Source organism: Accipiter gentilis, chromosome 9 (genome assembly GCF_929443795.1).
Source record: "Accipiter gentilis chromosome 9, bAccGen1.1, whole genome shotgun sequence".
Lineage (NCBI taxonomy): Eukaryota > Metazoa > Chordata > Aves > Accipitriformes > Accipitridae > Astur > Astur gentilis.
In genome coordinates, this window is record NC_064888.1 from 35,394,127 (window position 1) to 35,419,613 (window position 25,487).

The 25,487-nt window shown below is 34.9% G+C and overlaps 1 protein-coding gene across 4 annotated transcripts in view; it reads left to right on the forward strand.

Moving 5' to 3' along the window:
* The window catches only part of ATRNL1 (attractin like 1), a 544,479-nt gene that overhangs the window by 187,595 nt on the left and 331,397 nt on the right, over positions 1 to 25,487 (forward strand). For all 4 annotated transcript variants that reach the window (XM_049809569.1, XM_049809570.1, XM_049809571.1 and 1 more), the window contains exon 21: positions 18,851 to 18,903. In XM_049809569.1, the coding sequence (XP_049665526.1) occupies positions 18,851 to 18,903 (53 nt within the window). The remainder of the gene's footprint in view (positions 1 to 18,850; positions 18,904 to 25,487) is intronic.

Genomic DNA, 25,487 nt, shown 5'->3' on the forward strand with positions numbered 1-25,487 from the left:
AAAATATTTTTTTTATTTTTTAATTTAAAGAAAAATCCTTTTAAATAGAAATGAGTAAGCAATTATTTGCCCTGTTCTATAGTTAGTATGTCTGTATATTGTTAATATCCATCATTTTCTGAGATACTTGATTAAATGTAGTCTGAACTTTATTAAAATGGATTTAGTTTTAACTATAAAATAGCTTTGTAATTAAATTCAGTAGGAAGTATATATAGAAATTACTTCAGTAAAGTTCTCTCTTGAACTATCAGGCCACTTCACAAATAAAATAAAAACATATAGGATATTGCCTGTCAAAATAACTATTTCTCTTACTATTTTAACATGTGGAAAATTCAAAATATGTACCTAATGGGAGGTGAGCTGGAATTTAACCATCACAACATATATTTCTTTCATAAGTGTAACTGATGTTGCACACACCTCTTATGCTCTAGGTTTTCCTTGTTAAGCTGTGCAGAGAATGTGTTCAAGGGGCATTTACAATGAAAATAGTATTTTTCAATAGAATCTGTATTAAGTTTGCCATTTAAAAAAACCATCAGGTTGAATGATTTGAAGGTGACACTGATTTTATTAATTGACAGGTAACTGAAAATATTGGCTATTGTAGAGTTGTTTGTTGAAAACAGTTTTGTAATACTAGGGTAAGCATTTGCTAGCTTTAAAGTGGTTGTGTTGCTGATGCTGTTTAATCCAGCAAACTGATAACATAATTTTGACCAGGACTGAGCAAGGCTCAAGGGACTGCCTTTGTGTGTCTGGTGTCAGGGCTTGGGCTATCCAAGTCAATACATTGCAGTGGATTTACTTCTACACCTAGTTCAATCATGATTTGCATGAATTAATTTGTATTGCATGTAGAACTGTTTAAAGCAGGAAGAATATATTGATGATAAATATTTGCTCAGGCCTACTGTTTTGTCTTATGAAATGAGAATGGTTCTGCATGAAAGTTTTTATTTCAAGGGAAAGCAGTTTTCTAAGGTAGACCTGTCCTGAATGTCCACATTTTTCTTATTTCCAGTGTGCAAGTTTAATGTATATAGTAATCCAAACATTTGATTCTTTTTAATGAAATGAATTGTGGTTCAATGAAATAGATTCTGTGAATCTTGATTTCTTCTTAATAGATCTACAGTGCTTGTGACTTTTCAAAGCTCTTGAAAATTGCTTCAGTATTCTCAGATCTTAAGCCTCAGCTAAAATATTATCCATTGCACAGTGTAGATCTGGGCTTGTATTTTACATCTGATAGGCCATTAGTATGGTAATTAGTAATTGGTACAAGAGTTGTTAGAGCTGAAATAAACATCTGGTTTAATCAATTTGTCATTTAGCTAGTACAAGTATATAGGCAGTGGTGGGAAAAGAAAACACCAGTGTGATAGCTCATAGCTCTCTATAAGCTATCAACACATAGCTAAGTCTGAAATTAAAATAGTGCCTCTTTATGTTGCTTGATATGGATTGCTCAGTACTCAACTTGCACAAAATACAGTGTTCTATTTTTAATTTTGTATCTATTTTCAAAATCTTACAAATAAGTAAAAGCAATGAAGCTATGTTTTGATGAAAGCCCTGTTAACAGATATATCTATCAGCTTTGGCTTGTGATATTTATTCATTTTATTCACTAATAAAGGGGAAGAAAAAACAGTTTTTATACAGCAATAAGGAAATGCTAGGTCAGATGGGTACTGGTGACACTATTTGTTAGAAATCTCCTGGTGATGGAAAAAGATTGCTTTTCTTCTCCTCTTAGGGTCCCTAATAGAAGTAATATGCACCTTCCTACTGCTGTTTTCATTTTCTGTTTTCTCTTTCAGTCAATTGTATACCTTTACATATAGATGAAAATTTAGCTGCAATAGTTGTATTTCTGGTTTTAAAGTTAAAACATTTTGTTTCACTTTGTTGCCAGTTATTAGTTTTAAATTGCTTCAGTAGTTGCTGAGAGTGTTGAAAGAAGTTTGCACATAAAGGATTAAAATTATGCATAGATAGAACTAAGAAATATATTTTGGTATTAAGACATGGGAGTGAGAAATGCATTACTTCTCATTTATTTTTTCATGAAAATGCTGATAATTACATAGACTAAGCACATCAATTACACAGTGCTAAATCATGCTTAAAGAGTCTTCAATTTGGAGAGCCTTCCAGTCACAACAAACTTGATTCTTCTGCAGTTTTATGTGCAGGTATCCAGAAGTCATGCAGGTTTTCTTATATATTGTATCCTCTTTCCATCTCAACTCTGTATCTGCAATTGTTGCAGAAGAGCCCATGTTCTCATGCTTCCCCATGTCCCAAGCACAACCAGTGGTAGAAAAACTTTCTGTAACGCTAGCTTCTGTATTAATAATGGGCTAACCAAAATGATATATTCTTTTTGTTCTGTTACGAAGATGAGAATACTGCATGCAACATTTTAAAGAGCTGCTTAGAAAACAGTAAATATTTGAATTGTAGTTTAACAATTAACATAAAGAAAAATAGGGGGCCATAAAAACTATGTTGTTTCAGAAATGAGGTTAAAGTCCTATTGTATAGTCGATTGGTGAAATCTGATGTGATTATATTATTATTCTTCCTTGCTGCGGATTTGTTTATTTAAGAGGAATAATTGTTTCACTTCTGTTTAAAAATCTGGAGACTGACTACCTGAGATAATGAATTCTGCAGGTTAACCATATGTAAGCACGTATGCTTACATAAACATAATTTTTTTTGCCTTTTCATTCTTATCCTGGATTATCATGCGAATGACATAAACAAAATATGAAAAGGCAGTAAGTTAAAAATACAAGTATTACTGAAAATTATCTGTAATATATACCTTTTATAATGTAAACTAGCAAAATTTGATACCAAAAGGAAGTTGTCCGTCATATGCAAGGTCTTTTCAGGGAATGATAACTGATAGGGCAACAACAAATAACATAGGCCCAGTCCTATCTGTACTCACCAGCTGAAAGATAATAATGTCTTAATATTAGAAATGCTCCCTTATTCTTTTCTTCTTTTGTACTGAAGAATCACCTTTGGAAAGTATAAGATATAAATTAAGCTGCATAACCTTTGCATGCTTTGAGCTTTATTTTTTTTTTTTTTTATGGGTGTGTTGAAAAGTAAGTGGTATTCTTTATCTGGCTTATTAGATAATGGGGCTGGGAAGCTTGATTACAAAGGCATAAATCAATCCAAGAGCCCTGATGATATCCTAAACTTCAACAGTGAAGCCTGAGTGGTTTATTAGATTATCACTTCAGAAGGATTGATTTACAGCTTTAGTTCTCCATCTCCATCTATTATTTTTATGTTACGAGAAAAGGAATTTTTCAGCAATTTAAAAAAGGAGCAAAGTACTAGAAGTCAGAGTAAATACATAGCTAGAAAAGCTGTTTTAAATAGTGACACGAGTCTGATTTAGAATCAAAGCAAACTTATAATCAGGTCTGAAAATTTGACCTGGCAGAACACTTTTCTTTCACTCACTGTTACACAGAGCAATGATAAATTTAGGAATACTAAATTACAGCAGGAAGCCAAAGGGAGAGCAGTGAGATTGCCACGCTGACATAAGAAACGTGTTCAAACGTCCTGGAAGAAATGTTGTTGGGCTGCTCACAGAGAAGTGATAAGAATTAAAGGGTAAAGGAACAGTCAGATATGCTAAAAGAGATTTAATAAATCAGATTTCATAAAGAAGGTTTAACTTTAAAAAAAAAATAATTTGGCCTGGAAATGAGTTCTTACAAGATCCAGAAGCAGATGAGGGCAGCGATTACTTTTTAACAGATGCTTCAAAATAACTTTCTAATCCTGTTCTTGTTTAGGTCATTTTATCCTTTCTTACGTATAGTCTTGATTTAATCACAGATTTGGGCCCTGATTCAGATGAATATTTAGATAAATGATAACACCTTGTTACTTAAGTTTAAGAGGGGATATTTCTCTGATTTGGTGCGAATTGGGGAACATATGGTTTACTTTTACTTTCTCCTGCTCTTGGGAGGCTAATTGTAAATTGTCATGTACAGAGTAGCAGGAAGAGTTTCACCAAACTAGTTCACAAAGTTCTTCCCATCCACTCTTGATACTTTGCTTCTCGTCATTCATTCATTTTCCTTCTCTTTATTATTATTTGTTGTTTTCTGGACTTGGTAAAGGTAAGGTTTTTTTGAGGTAAGGTAATGTTGAAGGTGACAAATGATGATTGTAAAAAATGAAAAAATATATAAATCAGTCCTTCTTGTTGAAAAGAAAGATTGCCTCCTCTATATTTATAAATAAAAGAAGAGGTAACAGCACATCTAAACAGATGAACAACTTTACTGCTGTTCAGTGTCATCCACATAAAAGTAAAATACCTCTAAGATTCAGAAGTGGGAATTCTGTAAATCCATTCTTTGGGGAAGATATGCATTATTATTTTTATTATTTTTTTTAAAGAAAATGCATTTGTTGTTGAATTGTACTTAAGGATTTTTTCACCTTTTTCTCTTGTATTTAAGCCACCCTGACATGTATAAAATTAAATGCACTTTGCAACCCTGCTTTTAGGGTAGAAAAAGGATAAAAATTCTTTATTTTTTTTTTTCTTAATGCTCTTGTCTTCTTGTTATTGACTTTCATGAAACCTTTCCTATACCATTAGTTTATTGCATTTGTCCTTGTTTATTTGGAAAATAGTTGCTTTTTTGAAAAATAGTTCAGTACACGATTTAATAAATGGTTTGACATTTACACTTTGGAAACTTTGATTACAGCTTTCTCTGTGCTCAGTTTTGTAGAATTTTATCTACCTGTTTTTCATCATCTACTCAATGTTCTCAAGTACTTCTATGCAGTTAAAGTTATGATAACATTGCAGGTTGTTTTGAGACTTAGTTGTTATGCCACAGGATGTTGATTCTTTTAATTGAAATATTTGAGCCCATGCATGCTCTATACCTGTCCTCAGCTTTTACCTTTGATAATTAGTTTCTGCAACCTAGAAATCTCTTGTCTTTATTGTGTTTGTATCATATGAAATTTTCTGTAACACAGATGCCATTTAAGTACTGACCTTAAAATAAATTACAGTGAATGTTCAGCAAACAATAGTTCTTTCATTGGGGAAAAAAGAATGAAAGAAATGGTGACTGACGTGGCTTTGTTATAAATGTGATAGAAGTTCAAATTAAATTATTCCAGTTAAATGCAGGCCTAGAAACAGAAAAGAATCATTGAATAATACAACCCAAATATTAGTCTGATAAATCTTCTTCCTCCATAGTGGATATATCGAGCTATACACCAGATACAGTCAGCTTTATATGTTTCCAAGTAGTATAGTATATCCAATTTTCTGCCTTGTCATAATATAGTAGATTGTTATACATTCTATTAACACACTGTATTAAAAACTACCAGGTAACATGTTGTGTGAGTATTTTCTTCTGCAAATTCCAGTCATAGGTAGAAGTCATGAATATTCTGTAATATTCCTTCAGAAAACTATACTTCTTTAACAATCCAAACCAGATTACCAAAATTACGAATTATGGCAGTAGGTCATATGGTGCACTCTTTTTTTGTTTGTTTGTTTGTTTGTTTGGGTTTTTTTTGTTTTAATAACTCTCATGGTGCATAGGTCTTGTCAACTGGGGTTGACAAAAACTAAGATATTTTTTCCAGGTTTTGGAAATCTTGATTTTTTTATTTTTTTTTTTTTTTTAAATGACATAGAAACCATATCTTTCCTGGGGAAAAAAAATCAGGAACACCTGCACTTTGTTTTTAAAACAGAATGTTTCCCAAAAGTTCTTGTATATTTCTTATGAGTAGTTTATTTGAATTTGACATTTTGTCTTTTGCATGTGTGCTCATTCTTCTTGATAGTAAATGAATCTGAGATTGCTTATAAAATATTCTGCCATTTCAAAAATGATGTGGTGCTTAAGACACTTCTCCAAAGCCACTTTTGAATTAGAACTTTGAAATGACACAGTCATTTCAGTTTCATTTTCTTTAAAAATAAAAATCCAAAAGGGAACAAAAAAAAAGTGAGAGAAAGAAGATGGAAAGCTTAAAATTGTAGTACAGAAGATGCCATTTTTTTTTTTAAGCCTGTCTCATGGTGGAAAATATTAAAATTAAACCCTTAGATTTTATCCAAGAGTGAAATGTCTGCTATAATGCATTAGGATGCTCTGCAAACATAAAATAATCATAGAGTGAATTCTTTGGATTTTTTCCACTCTGATCTTCCCAAAAGAGCATTCACCTCAGAGTCCATTTCTCCACTGTGCTCTCGGTTGATTTCTCTCTCTTATTTATGGAAAATGTGACAAGTACTTTGTTTTTCTGACATGATGGACCATTTGAGTCACCAGAATTGTGTTTCAAGTGACATTAAAATATTTTGCATTTCTAATTTGTGGGTAATGTTACAAATTATAGCATTTCTTCTGCATAAATTAGAAACCCAATCTGAAAACAAGTGAGAAAACAGACCTTAGGACATGAGAACAATTGAGGATTGGATTGTATTTTAAATCGTTTTAAAATCACGCTCATAATGCAGGAAAAATATATATATTTTACTGACAAATATTGTAACTGAATTTTTCCTCTTTAGTACTAATTTTGAGATTATCTCTTGGGTAAAAAACCCCTGAATATTTCACTATATTAAAACCATTGGCTAAATTATTGGACTGAGCAAGTTTATTATTCTTTGACTTAAGCAAAATGACTTGGGACAGATTTTCATGCTGGCACGCAGAACAAATTTAATTCAAACTGAGATGAAAGGCGGTTAATGTAATTGTAGCCTATTATCCTATGCAGGCTTGAGTTAAGAAGCAAACCAACAGACAGTCACAAAATGATGGATAGAAAATAGAAACGCTCAAGGCTGGTGAAATAGAGACTTGTGAAGGGATTATGCCGTAACTGTTCCCACACAATCTCTGCATCAGTAATATCCCACCTCTACCGTATGTTTGGATTACTAAACAGGATTTTTGTATGCCTCCTGGGTTCTCTTTATTTATCTCTGACGTCAAAAAATGTCCGTGTTTAGTAAATTTCAGTACTCTGTAATCCCGATTTTTTTGCCCTTAATCTACCACTTTCATCAGTCCTTGGGAAGCAGTAAAGCATTCTGTTACAGAACTTCTTTCTTTTCTTTTCTGTTCCTTTTTTTTTTTTTTTTTTTTTTAAATTTGCTACCGCACAGAGGCAAGTGCTTGGTCACATAAATAGTTAAACTCTTTGATCCTAAGCATGTCTGTGGGGCTCATTGCTAGCAATAAATTATTATTTTTACTAGAGAAATTAGTTAAAAAATAGTAAATAATAATCAGCTCTTGGGTTTTTCAACTGTAAGAGTGGGTGCTTTGTTTAGCATGGCCCTTTGGAAATAGCATATTTCAGGTAATCAGGTGTGTTTTTTAGGACCGCATTCTGACAGTTTACCTATTTTTTTATTATTCCATTTCATTTTTCAGTAGCCAGTATTTGTATTTTTTGAATATATACCACATTTTGCACTGAAAGCTTTTACAAATGAAAAAGATGTGTCTGTCTCCTCAGAATACCTATGGAAAGGTGCTAAATTTTGGAATACTTTGAAACATGTTAATTATAAAAAATATTTGGACAGATTTGTCTCCCTTGGCATAGCCCAGAAAGCAAGGAAAGAGCCTTCTTTCCCGTAAAATAACTGATCACACCTAGTGTAATACATACATCTCATGTAATTCTAGCAGTAATTACTTCAAACGTCTACTGTGACGCTTCCAAAATACAGGAGATCAAATACGAACCAGAAGTCCAAGTAAAGCTGCTGTCTTATAGCTTCTTTGCAGAGGGATTGAGTCTTTGAGGTACGTGGGCTGGGATGATAAAATAGCTTTTTGAGGAGTGTAGGCTTTAGCTTTCCCAGTCATTCCCGGCTGGGATGCAAGAATTTTCTCATCCATTGCAAGTTCTATCACCAGAACTCTTGTAGTAGCAAAATCTTTTTTCTCCTCCCCCCCCCCAGTCATTGTTTAGGGTGAGATTTTGTGCATTTGAAAAATGCTTTGCTCTGTGAATTGCCCTTTGGGAAGTCATGGGGATTACGTACAGAGTTAACGGCTCTGTTCTGCGCTGTGCTCACACAGGAGCAAGCGTCGCTTTTCATGGTAGTACTCTGCAGCCTGCCTATCAAAACCAACATAAACATAGTTTGAACAGATCAAGACTGACAAACCAGGACTCCTCTTACAAAATACTTCACAGGACCCTGCTGTGAGGCTATAGTGTCATTTTAGTCAACTTCTCTTTCCTTTTTTACAGCCATTCCTTTCAACTTTTCTTCTTAAAGGGCAGGTAACTTTTCTAGGAGAGTCAGCCAAGACTGGAAGTGTTGGCAGATATAGCGTTGTTGTTGCAACATAGACAGTAACATTTATTTCCACTTATTTGGCACTTCATAAAGAAGTATCAGTGTCATCTCTGCTCCAGGAAATTTGCGAGATTATCTGCTATAATGGACTAATGGAGATTGTGGCTCTTCATAGGAAAGGGACCAGAGAAAAGCGAATGTGTGTATTTATCTTCATGCTTTCTCCAACCACCCATGCTCTTTTGTGTGTTCTATTCTTAATAGATATTTCTGTATCTCTTGGATTGGTATCTTTTTTTTAATAAAGTCAAATAAAAGATGGTGCAGGTTAGATGGGAGTTGATATCCTAGATATTAAAAAGGACTTTAGAAGAGGCCAGACATGGTTATGATGGAACAATGGGGTAGGCAATAAGGCATGAATTCGATAGACTGCCCTGCAGGGGTGGGGTGAAGAAAGTTCTTTTAGGCAGGAAAAGAACTTGTCAGAACAACATATTGAACAGATTTTATAGATATTGAAATGGTCTGATGGACAAAAATGTAGTTTTAAAGACCATCAGGACAAGAAGGAAGAGTCTGGAAACTGCCATGCCTCCGTATTTGGTTTCTAATGATCGCTTTCCCATAGGTCCCTTGTGGTATTTTTTCTGAAGGCCCATTATTCATTGTAGGAGGAGGAGCTATGATTCTCTGACAATTTCTGTCAGTGCCACAAGAAACAAGTATGATGAGTAAATAGTCTGGACATACTTTCTGAATATCTAGTCAGAATCTCCCCAATCATCTAGGAATATTGAAAGTTATTTGAAAATACCATGAAATAGCTAGAGGTTTGGCTTTCTAAAAGTAAGAATGATATCTTGCCAGTTGCACTATATATAATACTTAAACCTCTAACTTTTATGCTTCATGTTCATATAACATCATTAACATTGTAGAAGTTGCTGCGGGTAGAGGAATAATTTAGAGAACTTCACTATTTTCTAAAATTTGCTAATACTGTATAGCTGACAGCCTACAGAAAAACATGAAATTCTGATTTATTTATACCTTTGTCTTCATTTGGCATTTAATATTCTTGAACATTCAATGTAGAAGCAGCATTTGGGCATCGCTAAACTGCAATCCCCACTACCAAATGCGTGATGCACTTTGCTTCTGGATCGTCATTTTTGTGTTGGCTTAGTCAGAATTTTTATCACTTTTTTGAAAGTATTAATTGCCATATTGTGATAAATTGTACTTAAATGACAAGAAAATGATCAAAGTCACCTTACATAATTTGATGTAGAAAAACTAACTTGCCTGTCTTCATACCCTCTTCTGGAAATTACAGTGTATGTATGGCATCCTGAAATACATATTTCTTAAATTGCTGTTTCCTTAAATTGCCTCAAAATTAAATAAAACTTGGTAGTCTTACATAAATAGCGGTTTTGTTTAAGAAAAACAAAGAAACAAAACCCACCCCAACATCTTGAAAGCAAAGTAAAATGAATGCAAGGAAGATCAAATGAAAACAGATGAGAACTCTATATAGCACTCTATACTTCTATGACATTGAACTTTCTGCATTAAGATTGTAACAGAGTATTTCTTTGCAATCGTTTCCCTCAGTGACTGACCACAAATTAAGTTAAACAATAATAAAATAGTCATATTAACGCACATTTTTAAAAACATGATGTAAGCTGTTCATAGTTAAATATACTCTCTACAAATACACTTATTAAGAGTACATTTTTACAATTCAGTGATGACTAATAAAAATGCAGTAAACCACTTCAGATTTAATGAATTTTATTTTTTTTTTCATCTGGTCTAATTGCTGTAGACATTTACAATACTTTTACTCGACTGTCAGGGTCTGTCAGAATATTTAATGTTGCTGATGTGCTACCACTCCTGCTTATTTTGAGGACTGGTTTCTAAATAACGAAAATACATAAACACCCTTGGAAACTCCCAGAATATCACCAGCAGTGAATAGCATGAGACATGATCATATGAAAGAAATTTTTTTGTATCTCCTTTGTATTTGTTTTTAGTGCACCTCTTTAATTTTGAAATTTCGGACGGAAGAGTTCATACTTATGAACATGAATTTTTCAATGCCATTAACAGTGCTATTTGAACAGTGAGGTTTTTTAAGATAAAGAAATTTAGTTGTTTTAACCAAAGAGCTATACTTCTTGTTGTCATGATTATATGAATATTCTTTCCATGAAATCATAGTGAAAATAAAAATCAGTGTTCCATGGAGGAGTACTTTATATTAAAAATGATTGCAAAAGAAACTCTTTACAAACTGCTTATGCTTAGGGATGCAGATTCATGAATACTCTCTTGTTGATATTAAGTTAACATTTAACACTTTTCATCAATATTTATCTTTTAAAAGAATGAAATATATGTAAATTTTGTGAACTGTTCACTGATTTTTGCAAAGTATATTTTAGGAGGAGCTGCATTTTGGTTTAAGCAGTAATAACTTTTCATAAACCGTGGATGATATTTTACCATTGCTTCTATCTAATTCTTCTAGCTAAAAGGGAAGAAATAGTTGAGAAAACTATGCTAATATTTCTTGGAGATGTGGTTTGGTTCATTGTAAACATGGCATCTTATTTTGAGCTGTCTGTGATATTTCTAACATTTTATTTCTAAAGGCTGGAGAAATGTCTGAAATAGGTCAGAATGCAAGAGAAGAAATGTACGTATTTTTCCTCCCCCACTTTGAAAGAACAGTTTCTGATAGGAGGAAAGTTGGCTTTTCCAAGTTCACCCTTTTACATATATAAAAGGTTTTGTGCATCACTGCCAAAACATGGCCATTCATAGAGAAAGAAGGGTGCCAGAGGTAAAGGGTAAGGCTGCGGACACGAGATTTTCTGGTTCAAAGTGAGCAGCATCAAATCATTGGCATGTGAAATCCATTTGGTCTCCAATTCATGAAGGTTAACAAAGATATTTTTGTGTCCAGATAGTTCCTAATGATGGCTATAGGTTACTTAATTCTTATGTAGAAGAAGAGATGAAAATATTATCTAGAGTTTGTTAGAAAATCTTATTTTATCTGTTAACTGATTTCTCTTAACTATATAATTATGTGTTATTTGTCACCTGTTTGAAAATTTATTTTCTCCTGTAGTGCAATGTATTTAGTGACTTGAAATATCCTTAATTCAAAGAGTATATAAAACCCCTATAATATTAATTATTCTTGATCTTGCAGGGAAGAAGGATTTGAATAGCATGATGGAAATCTGTAAATGAAAAATTTTCTTATGAAGCTAGAATGTTTTAGTTTTTCTTTTGGGGAGGTGGGCCTAGATTTAAAAAAGAAAAGAAAAAAAAAAAGTATTGCTGGCTTAGCCCTTTTTTCATGAATTATATGAAGAGGGTCAAATTAATCTGCAGAAAAAACATTGTTTCAAGACATCATTACAGGCACTTACAAGAAGAAACAAATAAATCATTTCCCCACATTATTAAAAACTCCTAACTGGAAACATAAATCCTAGTACCTTTTACCCTTCTAGGTTATCATCATCTTAAGAGGTAGGCTGATAATTCTTTATATCTAAAGCAGAAAGGTTGCTCATGACTGGAAGGATCTTGACACTGAGTGAAGTGAAAGTGTCCAATTTTTACATTAGAACCAAAGATGCTTTATTGTAGCTCAAAAAAATTAAGACAACTATTCACGTACTTGAATATTAATGGAGAACATTGGGACACATAGTGCAATGTCAATACAGTCAGGAAACAGACCCTTAACTATAAGAGGGATATATTTGCATTTATAGATTATTAGTTTGTATATTTCACTGCAGCAAAATAAAGATTACAGTAGAAATACATTAATAGTTGACAAACCTACTCTGAAAATCACAATGCATTCATTAACTTTGCTGACGATACCCATTTTTCATTAAATATATCATCTGAGCTCAATTATCGCACCTGAATCTTAGCACTTCTGCAGAAGAATGATGCTGCTTCTGAATCTTTTAGACATGCTTGACCTCCCAATACATGAGACAGACTGGTGTAGCATAACTGCTGGTTGTGAGATCGCTCGTTTTCATTGGTATCGACCATGTCTGTTTAACTGTTGTTGATGGTTAGAAGGTGCGGCTGTTCTTTGACAGTTCTGTGTAAATGGTACTGAAACCAAGTAGGTCTGAGTCAAGACCTGGGGATTTTTGTTCTCCTGCATCCAGGTACAAGTGTGAATAGGATTCCAGGTATCAGTCACTCACTGTTCTGGGCCAGTTAATGACCCAAGAACAGCTGAGGTTGGTGCTTTCATCCACGAGTCACCACTCTTGAGCTGAAAATCAGCTGTTTCTATGGCATCACTTCCAAAACGTTATGAATTACGCCAATTACAGTTACTGACTATAGTTAAGCATACACCTCAGCTTATTTTCTCATTGCTGGAAAAGTACTTTTAGAATAGGAATAGGAAGTCTTGCATGACTTTCAAGAAGAGCTAACCAGCAAGCACAGTAAATACCTGTGTATGAATCTGTGCTGAGCTCAGTGTTACTACATTGTTATTACTAATGGTTCATCAGCTATCTCGTAAGTATCTGCAAAAGCTGCAGCCACAGCACCATGGGCATATTTTTAATGCTGAGGATGTAGTAATATATAGTAGTATGTAGTAATGCTTCATAGTCCAGTTATGATGCCACAGGCCTAACCATGTGACTAGAGAAATCTTTAAGTTTAGCTTTACAAACACTCTTTGAACTTTGGTTATGAGGTCTCCCAAGTAAGCAAATTATGTTATGTTAAATAGTAGCCCACTATTCAAAACCACCATAGCATCACACCACTGTGGTACCAGGAAAGTAGAATGAAAACAGAAGCCTGTTGTGCAAGATCAGGAACTGGGGCAGGGAGATTAGGAGCAGAAATCAGTGAGGGAGGACAGCAGGAGCAAGACCATTGGCTAGAGAGGGGACAGAATGAGAAATAAAGGCTAGAAGAGAGTTGAGCAGAAGTTGACCAGTAGTCCTAGAAGATATTCTTACTCATCTAAAAGCTGGGGCAAGCCACCAGTCAGGGTCCAGGAGTAGTCTGCCAAGTCAATTAGTCTTTATCAATCAGGAACCTCTTGCAGATGCAATGCTGAGAACCTAGGCAAAATCCCAGACCTGTTTATGACCAGCTGTAGATCAGAAAGATGACAGCTCTTTCCCAGACTTTGTGGAAGTGGTCTGTGTTAATCTGCAAGGACAAAATATGAGGTAAGGGTCATAAATATCCAGTCAGTATAGTTGACAAGCCTGCGCCTAGGCCAGAAAAAGATACAACTGCCTCACCAGGGAATCAGTTGAATAAAAGATTATTGTCTTTTAGAGTGGTCTGACATACATTTTTGTCTTCCCTGAGAGTTTGGCATTAAAACCAAACTCAGGTAGAGGAAAGACCAGCCACGCTTGGGTTAGTCTTCCCCTGTTCCTCTTTTTACTCTTCACTTTTAATTGAAAGGAAAGATTTACCAATTAGTGGTGGCAGCAGAACTGCAGAAAATCTTGCCTTCATGATCAAAGGTTAGATGAGCTCTTATAAGACAGTTTCCACACAATAAAATCACTAGTCTAGAAAACTGTAGATCTAGTTTGGTGTTATATTCTGATTCTTTAGGTGAGAAGCTTGAACATATACTGTTCCTTAAGGGAGATACCAGTAAGCACGATAAAATTAGACACACACACACACACATATATATATATACATATATATATGTGTGTGTGTTTATATATATATATACTTCTATTGCCAGTGCCTTAGATTTCTTAAGGTTGGTAGATGCAGATATAGTGCACAAGTTCATACACATTGCTAAACTTCAACAGAGGGACACTTGTAAACTCTGTGTTACAAAAAAGCCTTTCATTAATTACACCCCCCCCCCCCCCCTCAAATCTGTGAATCTTAATGTAAACATGTACTCTTGGAGACATTTATGGTATTTAATAAGAAAGCCAAAAATTATCATTCACATGGTCATAAACATGAGAAAAGTTGTGGGGTCTTTTTTAATGCATTTGTCCATAACTTTTATTTTGAACTCCCAGAAAATCCAAGGAGTAAAAGAGAAAGTGAAAGAAAATGGTTCAGTTTTGAAAGGATAATTGAGGGAGAGGTTGGGGAATAACTGGTAATAGCAGGCCATCAGAAGGTCAGTGAGCTTGATGAATTGAATACTTTTGTGTTGGAACAAACCATAGAACTTGTACGTAACCCGGTAGCAGCCTTTCTCCATTTGTCCTTGTAAATGGGAGCTGTGTCTTTGGAGTCATGCCAGAGTGGAACTGCTCATTCATTATTACCACTTAAAGCAAATGATCATAGCCCTATGGCACATAAAATAACGAGTGTAGCTCCCATTTCACAGATACAAAGCATATATTATGCTTCACATATGGTCAAATGTGCGCTGGCTTTTGGAAAAGGTACAAAAATTACTACAATGAGTACAGCTCATAAGGAAATAATTCAGCGAATAGGAAATTTTGTAATTGGATCCATAATTAGTGACTAACGCAGAGCAATACATATGCTTAATGAAATAGGATAAGATTAGAAGACAAACCTAAATTTTATTCAGAACCTAGCATACATACTCATGTGAATAATTTTAGATGTATTCTAATCCTATTAGTTTCATCTTTTCACTCCACTGAAAACTAAGTGTTTAAATAGCATCTTTGATTTGAATTAAAGCAGGCTTCCCTAACTAGTAAGATCTCCACCTCATGCTATTCCTAACATACATTATGAAAGTGTTCTGCACCAGGGGACAGCAGAAGAAGCATAAGAGAGGCGGTGCACGGTTCTTTCTGTATCTCAAAAAGGCCTGGCAACAAATGGCATACTAAACTAGCTTTTTTAATAAGATAGACTAAAAAGAGGCATACGGAGAGCAGGTAAATCTTATGCCCCTTCAGTTGCTGGGATCCCTGTGTGCATGCAGCACTGGATGGGCCCAGCATGGATTTTCCTCCGGAGTACTGCATAGCTCCTGTCCGTGGAGAGGTGCCTCTTCCCTCCCATACTATGGTGCCTTTTATCTTGTGTAAAAACAAAACCATATATCTCCTCCTGACAAGCTGGAAGGTTCTCTTTGATAACAACCACCAGCGCACAGCCTTCCAGCACCTTCCCTTACAGCAGCTACTCGTGCTCACAGACGGGCTTGTCGAGCCTGACGAACAAGGACTAGTAGATCAGACATGCCTTCCTTGCCCCAAATCGCTAGCTCCTTGAGTACTACATCTGCTGTGAGGCTCCCAATATAGAAAGTACAATATATATGATAATATATCAAAATTGCTGTGGTGTAATTCACTGTTCTTTTTTTTTATTATGCCTGTTTTATCATTTCATCATGCATTATGCTGAAACAACTGAAATGACTGGCTGTAAAATTGCATTGCCATTTTCTCTTCAAGATTCTTGAAGGTCACTTCTATAATTGTCAGGGAATTAGTAATTATTTGGATTTGAATGAATACTTACAAATACTTGTATATTGCAAAATACTCTGTACCCAGTAATTTTCATATTAAGCATTCTTTTGTGTGTTCTTTTAAGTAGTGAAGCCTGTGGTGCATTAGACGGATTTTATAGATACTTTTTATTTTATGTATTCTTGTGGGTTTTCTGTAATATAAATAGAAATATAAATACCAGAAAGGTTTGTGTGATGCTGGAAATTCCTGGGTTCTGGTAATTATTGATCCACAGGAGATGGTTTCATCTGATCAGAAGGATAGCTGAATGGAGAAGGGAAGCTGTATGGAAACAGCTTTTCTTTTGCATAACTATTTTCAAGATAAAAAAAAAAAAAAAAAAAAAAAAAAGGTAGTCCTGTTTTGTGTCAGGAGCAAACTAAGCTTCTTTTAGACCCTGGGTTAAATCACCACAGGTGAGTACTGTGACCAGCAAGAGTTCACAGCAGAATTTGTTTAGTTTGTCCTGATGGAAAGTTGTACAGCTTATTGTAACTGCTGATCAGACATTGCTCTTCCATGTTGTACATAAATCAGTGCTGTTATCAGTGAGCAGCAGGGTAAGTTTCTTGCCTTCTGAGAAAGTTTCTTGTCTTGTCTGAGAAAAGACTCTGAATACACAGTTATTTATATAAAATATATTTTTGCGTTCTGGTATAAAACCCCAGCATATTCTGAATACTGCCTGTATTGAATATTCTACTTTGCCTTTGAAACAATTCAGAAGAAAAAAAAATTCCTCTTACAATAATCTCTATCACGTTACTATAATTTGTTGCATCATAGTCTATCTTGTTTGTGTGACAATCTTACATACAAGAAAAGGACATTTTTTTAAACTCTTCATTCAAAAATGACCCTTTTCTCTTAGCTCTTTCTTTCAAAATTGCCAACCTAAAGACACTTTCAGCCACAAGAATCTGTTTTTACAAGCCTAATCTGTTTTAGTGAGCTGTTCTTTGAAGAATTTCGTTAGTGTTTTGTGATGCTTAGGGAAAAAGCGTGTAAGGCAGACCAATATTATTACTTGAGATTATTTTCTCCTTTCCTTTATAAGTACATGCAAGAGAGATACTTCAGCATCAATCCCTCTTCTAAATTCTGTGGAAAGGACTGAAGGGCCAGAGTGTCTGTGTGTACAAGACCACAAATTGTGTGCTGCAGTTAGAGTTGAAGCATATGGTTTTTTGGTTTCTTGGAGTTTAAGCAAAAGTTTTTCTATATAAAAGAAATGTAAAATTTCTGTACAGTTGATCCTGCAAAGAGTTCTCACAATGACATGAGATCAGGAGTGGGCAAGGGCAGAGTCGAGAACATTTTTTTCCCCCACTTTTCCATTTTATTGCTGCTGTTGATTATTTTCTTTGTGATACTGTAACAAAGGGTCAAGGAGATTCTCTGCCTTTTATTAAATTAAAATGAGCATGTTAAGAATCACCAGTTGGAAACTACTGAAGAGACCAACAGAAATATAAACGTTATTCTACAGTCTGCAACTTGTTAAATGATATGACGTCTAAGTTAGAAAGTTTTGTAATACTACTCACAAATAAAATAACACAAAAAAAATCTCCTTGCAATTTAAGTTTCCTAGAACAAAGCAAGGAAGAGGTAGTCCAAGCTATTAAATGATCCAGATTTCTTCTGGGAAAATATTTATATGGAACTTAATAGGCAGCAATAAGCTTCCTCTTTGTTTTATGAATCATTCTGTGTATTTAAACAGAAAACTATAATCTTGCTGGAGACTTCTGTGGAATAGCCAGGAAAATCAAAAGCAAGATAATCAGTTTCTATTAAGGTACTTAGCATTTTTAGAGAAAAGTTATATAATTCAATTTGATAACTGTGAAATTCTGTAGGATATTTCATGTCTCTGAAAAGAACTATATATCTTATCAATAAGAAAGATATTTCTCCAGCTCTTACCATGTACATGTCTTGTCAGCAGCATCAGTACATTATATTCAGTCTAAATTCCACCTAGTGCCCTAGGTGGTCAATGAAGAGAAGCAATTGCCTCAAGTTCAGAGAAGCCAAGTAGCTTAGACACTGCTGCGCTTACAGTGCTATATATATGGGTACAATTTCTAGCCCCAGAGCCAGATGCCATGGCCTAGTTGCAGCTCCATAGCTTAGGACTAGCCTTTCTAGAGCAGACGGCATAGCTTTGGGTCACCTCTAGGTCCTCTGTTATGCTGTGAAAATGTAATTATTTTATGCTTAGGGGTATTTTGGGGGTTGGGGTTTTTTTTGTTATTGTTGGGTGTTGTTTTCACTTAAAGAGTTGGAAATATATGAAGGTTGCATTGCAGCCCACCAGAGTGGTGTTTGTGTGGTTGGAAATGGAGAGTGTATGTTCCATCCCTGAAGGGATGGTGTGAAGAGGTGTGGAAGGTATCTGAGGCTGCAAAGCCTGGGCTGGAAGTGTTTCAGGACTGTGTATGTTAGAGGAAGACATATTTAGGAACGTTTTCTGCAGTGAATGATCTCCCTGATCGATGCTCAGCTGTTTTCTTGGGGAGGGCCAGTGGGGGGATCAAAACCAGCCAAGGGAGTAAGCTGTCACTGAAGCGTCATGGATAATGAGAGATCCAGGGCTCAGCCTCCCTGCCCGGCTCTCTCTTGTTCGTTAGTGGGGACGTACCACCTGTGTGCGGTAAGTCCTACAATAGGCACTGACTTTAAGCACATGACTGAAGTGCCCTCTTCAAGAGCCTGGCCATTCTGGCTTTCTTTTAAAAGGGGAGAGGAGAGAGAGGTGCCTCTGGAAAGTAGCACACCCTAATTAGGAACTATATCAAATACTTTATATTTTCATGAGTAATGAAACTTATGCTATTTGGAATAAGAATTCTAGCTGCATTTTTCTTAAAACTATACTGTGTTTAATGGGAATGTTTGGTTTTGTCTTTTTTTCCCCCTGCAGCTGTGACTCTGAAAATAGGTATCTCGGAAATCCGCTTAGGGGAACATGTTACTGTGAGTACTTACATTTTTAATGTTCAGTACTTAAATGCTGTTTACATATTATGTGATAATTTCATTTCCTTGGAAAAATGAAATATTTTTCTTAAGATTTTCTGAAGTTGGGAACATTGATATTTTGTCTGAAAAACAGAATACCCCACTGGGCTTCTCTGTTACTTTGACCCCAAGAATGCAAATTAAAATCTACTAAAAGTTGCTGCCTTATACCTAGGTTAGGGGGACTGACCAAGCCATTGGGTTATTCTCTGTATCTCAACATATGTGAATGAAAGGAATAAGTAATTGTGTCATTGTTTAAAAGACAGAATTTGTGGTGGGGAAATGGAAATAGGCTAAGCAGTAGTATTTCCCGGGGACATTCCGAATGGTTTAGTCACTCTGCCTCCCAGGAACACGATACACAGCTGCTCTCCAAGTATCATAAAATGATACTGTGTGTAGTCTCCATGTTCTTATTGTAGAAAAGGTGTCTCTGGCAAATTTACTTTAAAGCATTACATTTCTGATAGTCATAGTGAAAGACCTGAAGGGATGAGAATGCTTATTACCCATGTGCAGAAATCCCTTAGTGAGCTGTGCCAATATCAATGTTAAATAGTAATTTTAATCATCATAAAAAACATATGGGATGTTGGAGAACATTGTTTTACCTTTTGTGACTTCCGCACATACCTGCTCAATGTCAGACAATTGGATCCATTTGTCTATTGTTTCCTAACATCATCCCTACCTCAGACTTAAATTTACATAAAGACATATCTTTGAATATCTTTATAGCATCCACTCTGATCTTTGGCCCTCTTTTTTAGCATCTCATTTCAGAATGTACACAAAAGCTTTGTTTAGAATCTCTTTAAGGCATCATTTACCTAATAAATGAATGTTTCTTTCTTTTCTACCTTAAATGGTTTGCATCTGCAAGGTATGTTTTAGAGAACAAAATAGACACATACTATATTACAGATGCTGACATATCCCTAGGCCGAAAACATTTATTCCTCTTGAGTATTAAAGAAACTTGGTGTGGATTGTTTTGTTTTTCTCACAGACAAGTTAAGTTCATATGTAATACTTTAAACTGGAAGAAAATTTTAAAATATTGTATTTTGAAGATACTGTTAACATTGACAGTTTACGTAAAATACACCAGGTTAAAAATACTCCTTAAACTGTGTTCTAAAGATACTGTTGATCAAATAAATTCAATTGCATTTGCTGTTTGCTGCATATGAATTTTTTCTTATTTCAAACCAGAAATTTCAGTATTTAGAAGAACGAATTTTTACATCTATGAATTTTATAAATTTTGTAGATTTAAGTTCATACTATGAAAAGTGTGCCATATAGGCTATTTGGATATGTGTATCAATATTTGTTTTGTCCTTTAAAAATAAACATTATTAAATTTAAGAGATGGAGAAGAAATGACAGTAATGAGATTTGTAGACCTCAGGCACCTCCATGAAAAACCTTATTTTTTTGCTATCATGTTGCAGGTTGTGTCTATAAATCATGTTGGAGACAAATTGTACTACATTCAAGATACCCTTTCACCTTTAACTCACTACTATTATTTGTCTCCTGTCAGATTTCAAAATATTTTAAAGATCTTGTTCTGGAATGATAAATCTTCTTTTAATACTTTCAGTCATTTAAAATATTGTATATAAACAATTTTCAGAGTTATTTTATCTGGAGGTAATAAGGATCCTGTGCTAATTTAAAATAATGAATATCTGCATTTCTTACATTTAGTGGCTGATGCATCATAATGGGAAATAATTTGTTAATTTGTGGATAACTGACTGACCTAAGATTTCAAGGACAATTGCTTATCAGCACCATCCATTACTTGCTAAATCATGTATTAGAATATATATGTCATAAAGAGATGCTCCACTTTCTTATCTATATAAGTATTTTAAAATATGACCTTACCATGGACTATAATGTGTACAAGAAAATGTTTTGCTTTTGCACAAGACAGGCATTTGGATGGTATTTTTCTGTGCTTATTTCACTACTCTGTAAGAAACTTTCTCTTTAGACACTTATATTGTTGCTTTACTTCTCCTGAAGTGAAGAATATTCTTATTTTATACAGCACGGGAATACTTATTGCTCAGGAGGGAGGAAAGTACTGAGGAAAACCAAATTGTGTATACTTATGTGCAGTATAAGTTTATGAGAAATAAAAATTCTAGGCACACTTGTTTCTACCACTCAGAATCAAAATCAGTGAATGGTACGAAAATAGGAATACAACTAGTAATTTGCTGTATGGTTGGGATCTCCTTCAGGAAAGCTTTTAGTCACATGCTTGAGTTTAGCCATCTTCAAAATGACCAGTTTTAGGTGCTCAAATTTTATCTTTTTTTTTTCAGTTGTGTAAATACTGCACTAAATTGGAATGCTTTTCTAAGCCAAAACCTTAGAATTCAATCCTGAGCGTATGGCCAACTTTTGTATGATATTGGATGACCTCAATTTCTCTGTAACAGCAGGCTGTGGATTGAGAATACTTGTTGCCTTAGAGGAACTTTCTGCAATGTGTGATACTGTGAATACCCACTGCCCTATAAAAGTTCAGCTGTTTCCATCTCTTGCTCTCTGCCTAGCTTACCCATTTCTTGCTTAGTCCTCTCCTCCCTCTTGCCTGTCATTGCTATCCTCAAGACTAGGGAGGGGGAACAGACTGTGTTGATCTATGCACTGGTATGAACATCAATAGGCTGTTTAAGACAGTAAGTAAACGCTAAACTTTATTAAGTTAGCCAGTGGGATAGCACAGATTGTTTTAGTTTCTTCCTTATTTGTTTCCCTTAGTAGTGATGTAGGAGAGTAAGCAGGATATTAAGACTGTACATGGATCGCGTTAAGATTGGAGAAGTGATCTGAGCACAAATGAAGACACAGGAAAAATTACAGATAGGTGTAGCATGATCAAAAAGAATGAGAATTATATAGGAAGTAACATGCTGAAACATTGCAGGGACTTAATCTAAATACAGATACTATGCCAAAAGGGTAAACACAGATAGCAGCAAAGCCATTAAATCCTAGAGATAACAGGAGCAGTTCATTAAACATCGGATTTCATTCTAATATGGCATTTCAAAACGTGGCAGCACTGGACATGGGTAGTTTTTCTACTTTAAATTATCAAAATTTAAGTAGAGTAGGAAATGCATAATAGACAGGGCATGCAATAGTGTATTATCCAGATTGTGTGAAAATCGTCACCCATTGCTTCTATTAAAATTATTTTCATTTCATTCTTCATGACTTCACCGTATGATTGGAAAAGCACAACAGAGAGAACAAACTTCTCAGAATAAGAGAATGAGAACAAACCTCACAGATATAAAAATTAGAAAAATATTGAATGTATAAGAATGCATGAGCAGCTACATGATGGTCTATCTGTTCTAGTACCCTGTTGTCAGTAGTTGTCAGTAGTGGCTGAATATGAATGCCAGGGGAAGAGTATAGCAAATGAACAAGTATACAGTGATATTTTTGTCTTTACATCTAGCGATTTGCAGCTCAGGAACTCTGTGAGAGGGAGGATTTCTTGAGCCAAAAGTGTTTGATGTGCCATTGTTTAGGAATATCAGAGGAAATCTTATCAAAGATTTCTTGTACATTATAAAAAGAATATGAAAACAAAAGCTTCATGAATTTAAAAGCCACAGTTTTGCTTGTCCATGTAAATATTCTTGTAGGTTGAGTACAAGTCTGCTTCTGGCTTGTGTCTCTGTATTTCTGGTAGGGAGGCTCTGTATCCCTAGGCCTTTCTGTTAGAAGCCAATCTTTCTGTGAATGATCGGAAGCTGATTCAATCCATATAAATGAATTCTGAGTGGAGGCCAGAGATGGTTGTGCAGCTGACTTATGCATGTACACAGACCATAAATATAACATTTTGTCATGATGCATTCGTATTTGTTGTTGTTATAGTTCTTTGGTATCTCAGCCAGCATGATGTATAACAGTGACACCTAGATAGCAAAGTATGCATCCAAATTGCTGCATTAGTTCTTCGCACGTCAGCATTAGAAATACATTGCTGTCGGAATCAGTGCTCCTGGGTGCAAAGAAACATGCAGCAAAACCAGATGGTTTTAGACTGATTGGGAGGAATCACTGGGACAAATGCCACTTCTGTGATTCTGACCTGGGTTATATACAGACGCAAAGCTTTAAATCATAAATGGATAAATAGTTAAACCAGTGTTCTAGAGAAAATGAGAGTTTAAATTTACAATTCATGATTTGTTACTATACAGGGGTGAATTATAGGCTTGCTAAAAACCACTTTTTTTGAAAGGATGTGATATTTTCCTTCAGAAACCTCTTTTAGATATCCATATTTCTAAGGTTAAAACTTTCCAAAATGTCTGTTTTATGTACATTACTTTGAGTGTCCAATGCTACATTTCAAACAAGAGATACAACTGATAGATTCTAATACTGCTATGAGCAGAAGCATAAAAGTTTACAATAAATCAGTAGTGTGAATGTAAGTGGCATTGTTTGTCTGCATAGTTGTTAGAATTTCCAGATGAGTTTGGCACTCAAGAGTTGCCTATTCCATCAAGAGAATTCCTAGATAAGACCAGTCTAGTAGCCAGCTAAGATAAAGTAGCTGAAAAAATATATGTGGATTTACATACCTTAGTTTCTTATACCCTTTTACCCTTTAAAAGGATGTTAAGAAGCATTTTTTATTATTTCTGGATACTACCATCAACAATGGAGAGAAGAGAACAAGTAGCTTCTCCATTTGGTTCTGCAGATTGGTTGCCCTTTTAAAATAGGCAGCAATAGTGGGTTACAGGGCAGCACGCTTTAGAATATGAAACTTGCATACGTTCGAGAAGATTTTCTGAGCTATGCACAACAAGAATGTAGTTACAATATAATAAAATTGCAATAAATTAACAATTGTGATTAACCTGGTGCTTATCTTTGGACTGGACAGTTTCATGGGTCCGTGACTATGTGTGAACTCAAAAAGAAGTGGAAGCTTGCCTTCTGCGTTCAGAAGTGCATTATGTATCCAGGGTAACACTATAGAGTTTACTGGGCTGCAGAGCAGACCCACTTTTAAATTTGGTAGAGATTAGAACATGAGCGTTGAGAAGGATTAGAGAATCCAGGAATGAATAGAGGTCAGGAGGGATGGGTCATTTACTAAGATAATTAAAACAGGGAGGGGCTGAATGATTCATAGTTTTTGTGGAATTAAAACCTATTTTTTGATGATTTATTCCACGTCTTCACAAGAATATATGCCTCTGATGGAGGTGTTTGTTGGATTTACAGCCTTAAAAAAGAGGAAGCACGAATAACTGTACGTAAAAGAGGCTGAAAGAATGTACAAATTTTATTTTAACTGTTTTCTTCGGTTCATTGTGTTTCTTTCCACAGCTCTTTCTAATCTTTCTCTCACCTCAGTGTTTTATGAAATGTCATTTGTGGATGCTTCACACAGTGACTCATCAGCCACTCTTTCAAATGTTCTTCTGGAATGAAGCATGCAAAAAAGGGAAGATGGTAGGCCCATCTGCAGAAGCTTTAAGGGTCAGGTCTACTACAGAGCACTGGCACCACTGAGCTTTTCTAGTCAACCTCATGGACGTTGAGGGAGGAAATGGAAAGCCAGAAAAAACATTGCTAAGTTCTCAGATGTTTATCACTAAAAAAATCTAACAGAGTGACTACTAGGAAAATAATATTTGTAGATTTTTTAAAAATTGTCATTGGATAAATTTTGTTAACTGTTGGTTTTTTTTTTCTACTTAAAGTAAACCACAGAAAAAATATGTGATCCTATGTGAGCTACTAAATACCTTGCAACAACTTTTTGGGGAGTGACCTGAATAAATGGTTTATGGCTTTACCATCCCATTCTAAACTCTGAGCCATAAAATCATTATAGCTCATAACACTATTGATTGTTTCCTTGGTATGCATACAGAAAAGATAACAATAAGCAATTCTCCAAGTATGTCAGCAGCTCACGAAGATGAAGAATGATACTTTAATGTCCAAAATTGGTGAGGAAGCATGAAATATACATTCAGTGAAAACCCTCAAGATAATATCTGGTATCTGTGCAGGGAGCTGGGGAGAAAGAAGGAAATTTTGCTTCTGGCTGTAGAACCTCGTAAGGATTCTAGTCCAGTCCTGGAGCTGCATTAGCTCTGTTACTGCTGACACAACCAGGGCTTCAAAAAAGGGCAAGGTGTTAGTCCTTACTATTTCTTACAGTAAATGTTTATTTTAATTTAAAACTTTTAAATTATATTGTTATTTAATGTATGTGGTGCCTGAAACAAAAACAAACACTCATTTCTTGTTTATTTAAAATTCATCTCACTTGATAAAAATTAAGAAAAGAAGTCTTAATAACTTTTGGATATCCAGGCTTTGGACTAAAGGCCCTGTTACTCCTTTAGAGGTGTTACTTTATGTTTTTCCTTTCTGACTTTTTTTTTATTTGCAATAGTAGTAAGTAGAAGAATGGTTTGATAGAGGACAGATTATTAAAAGTAGATAATTTATGACGA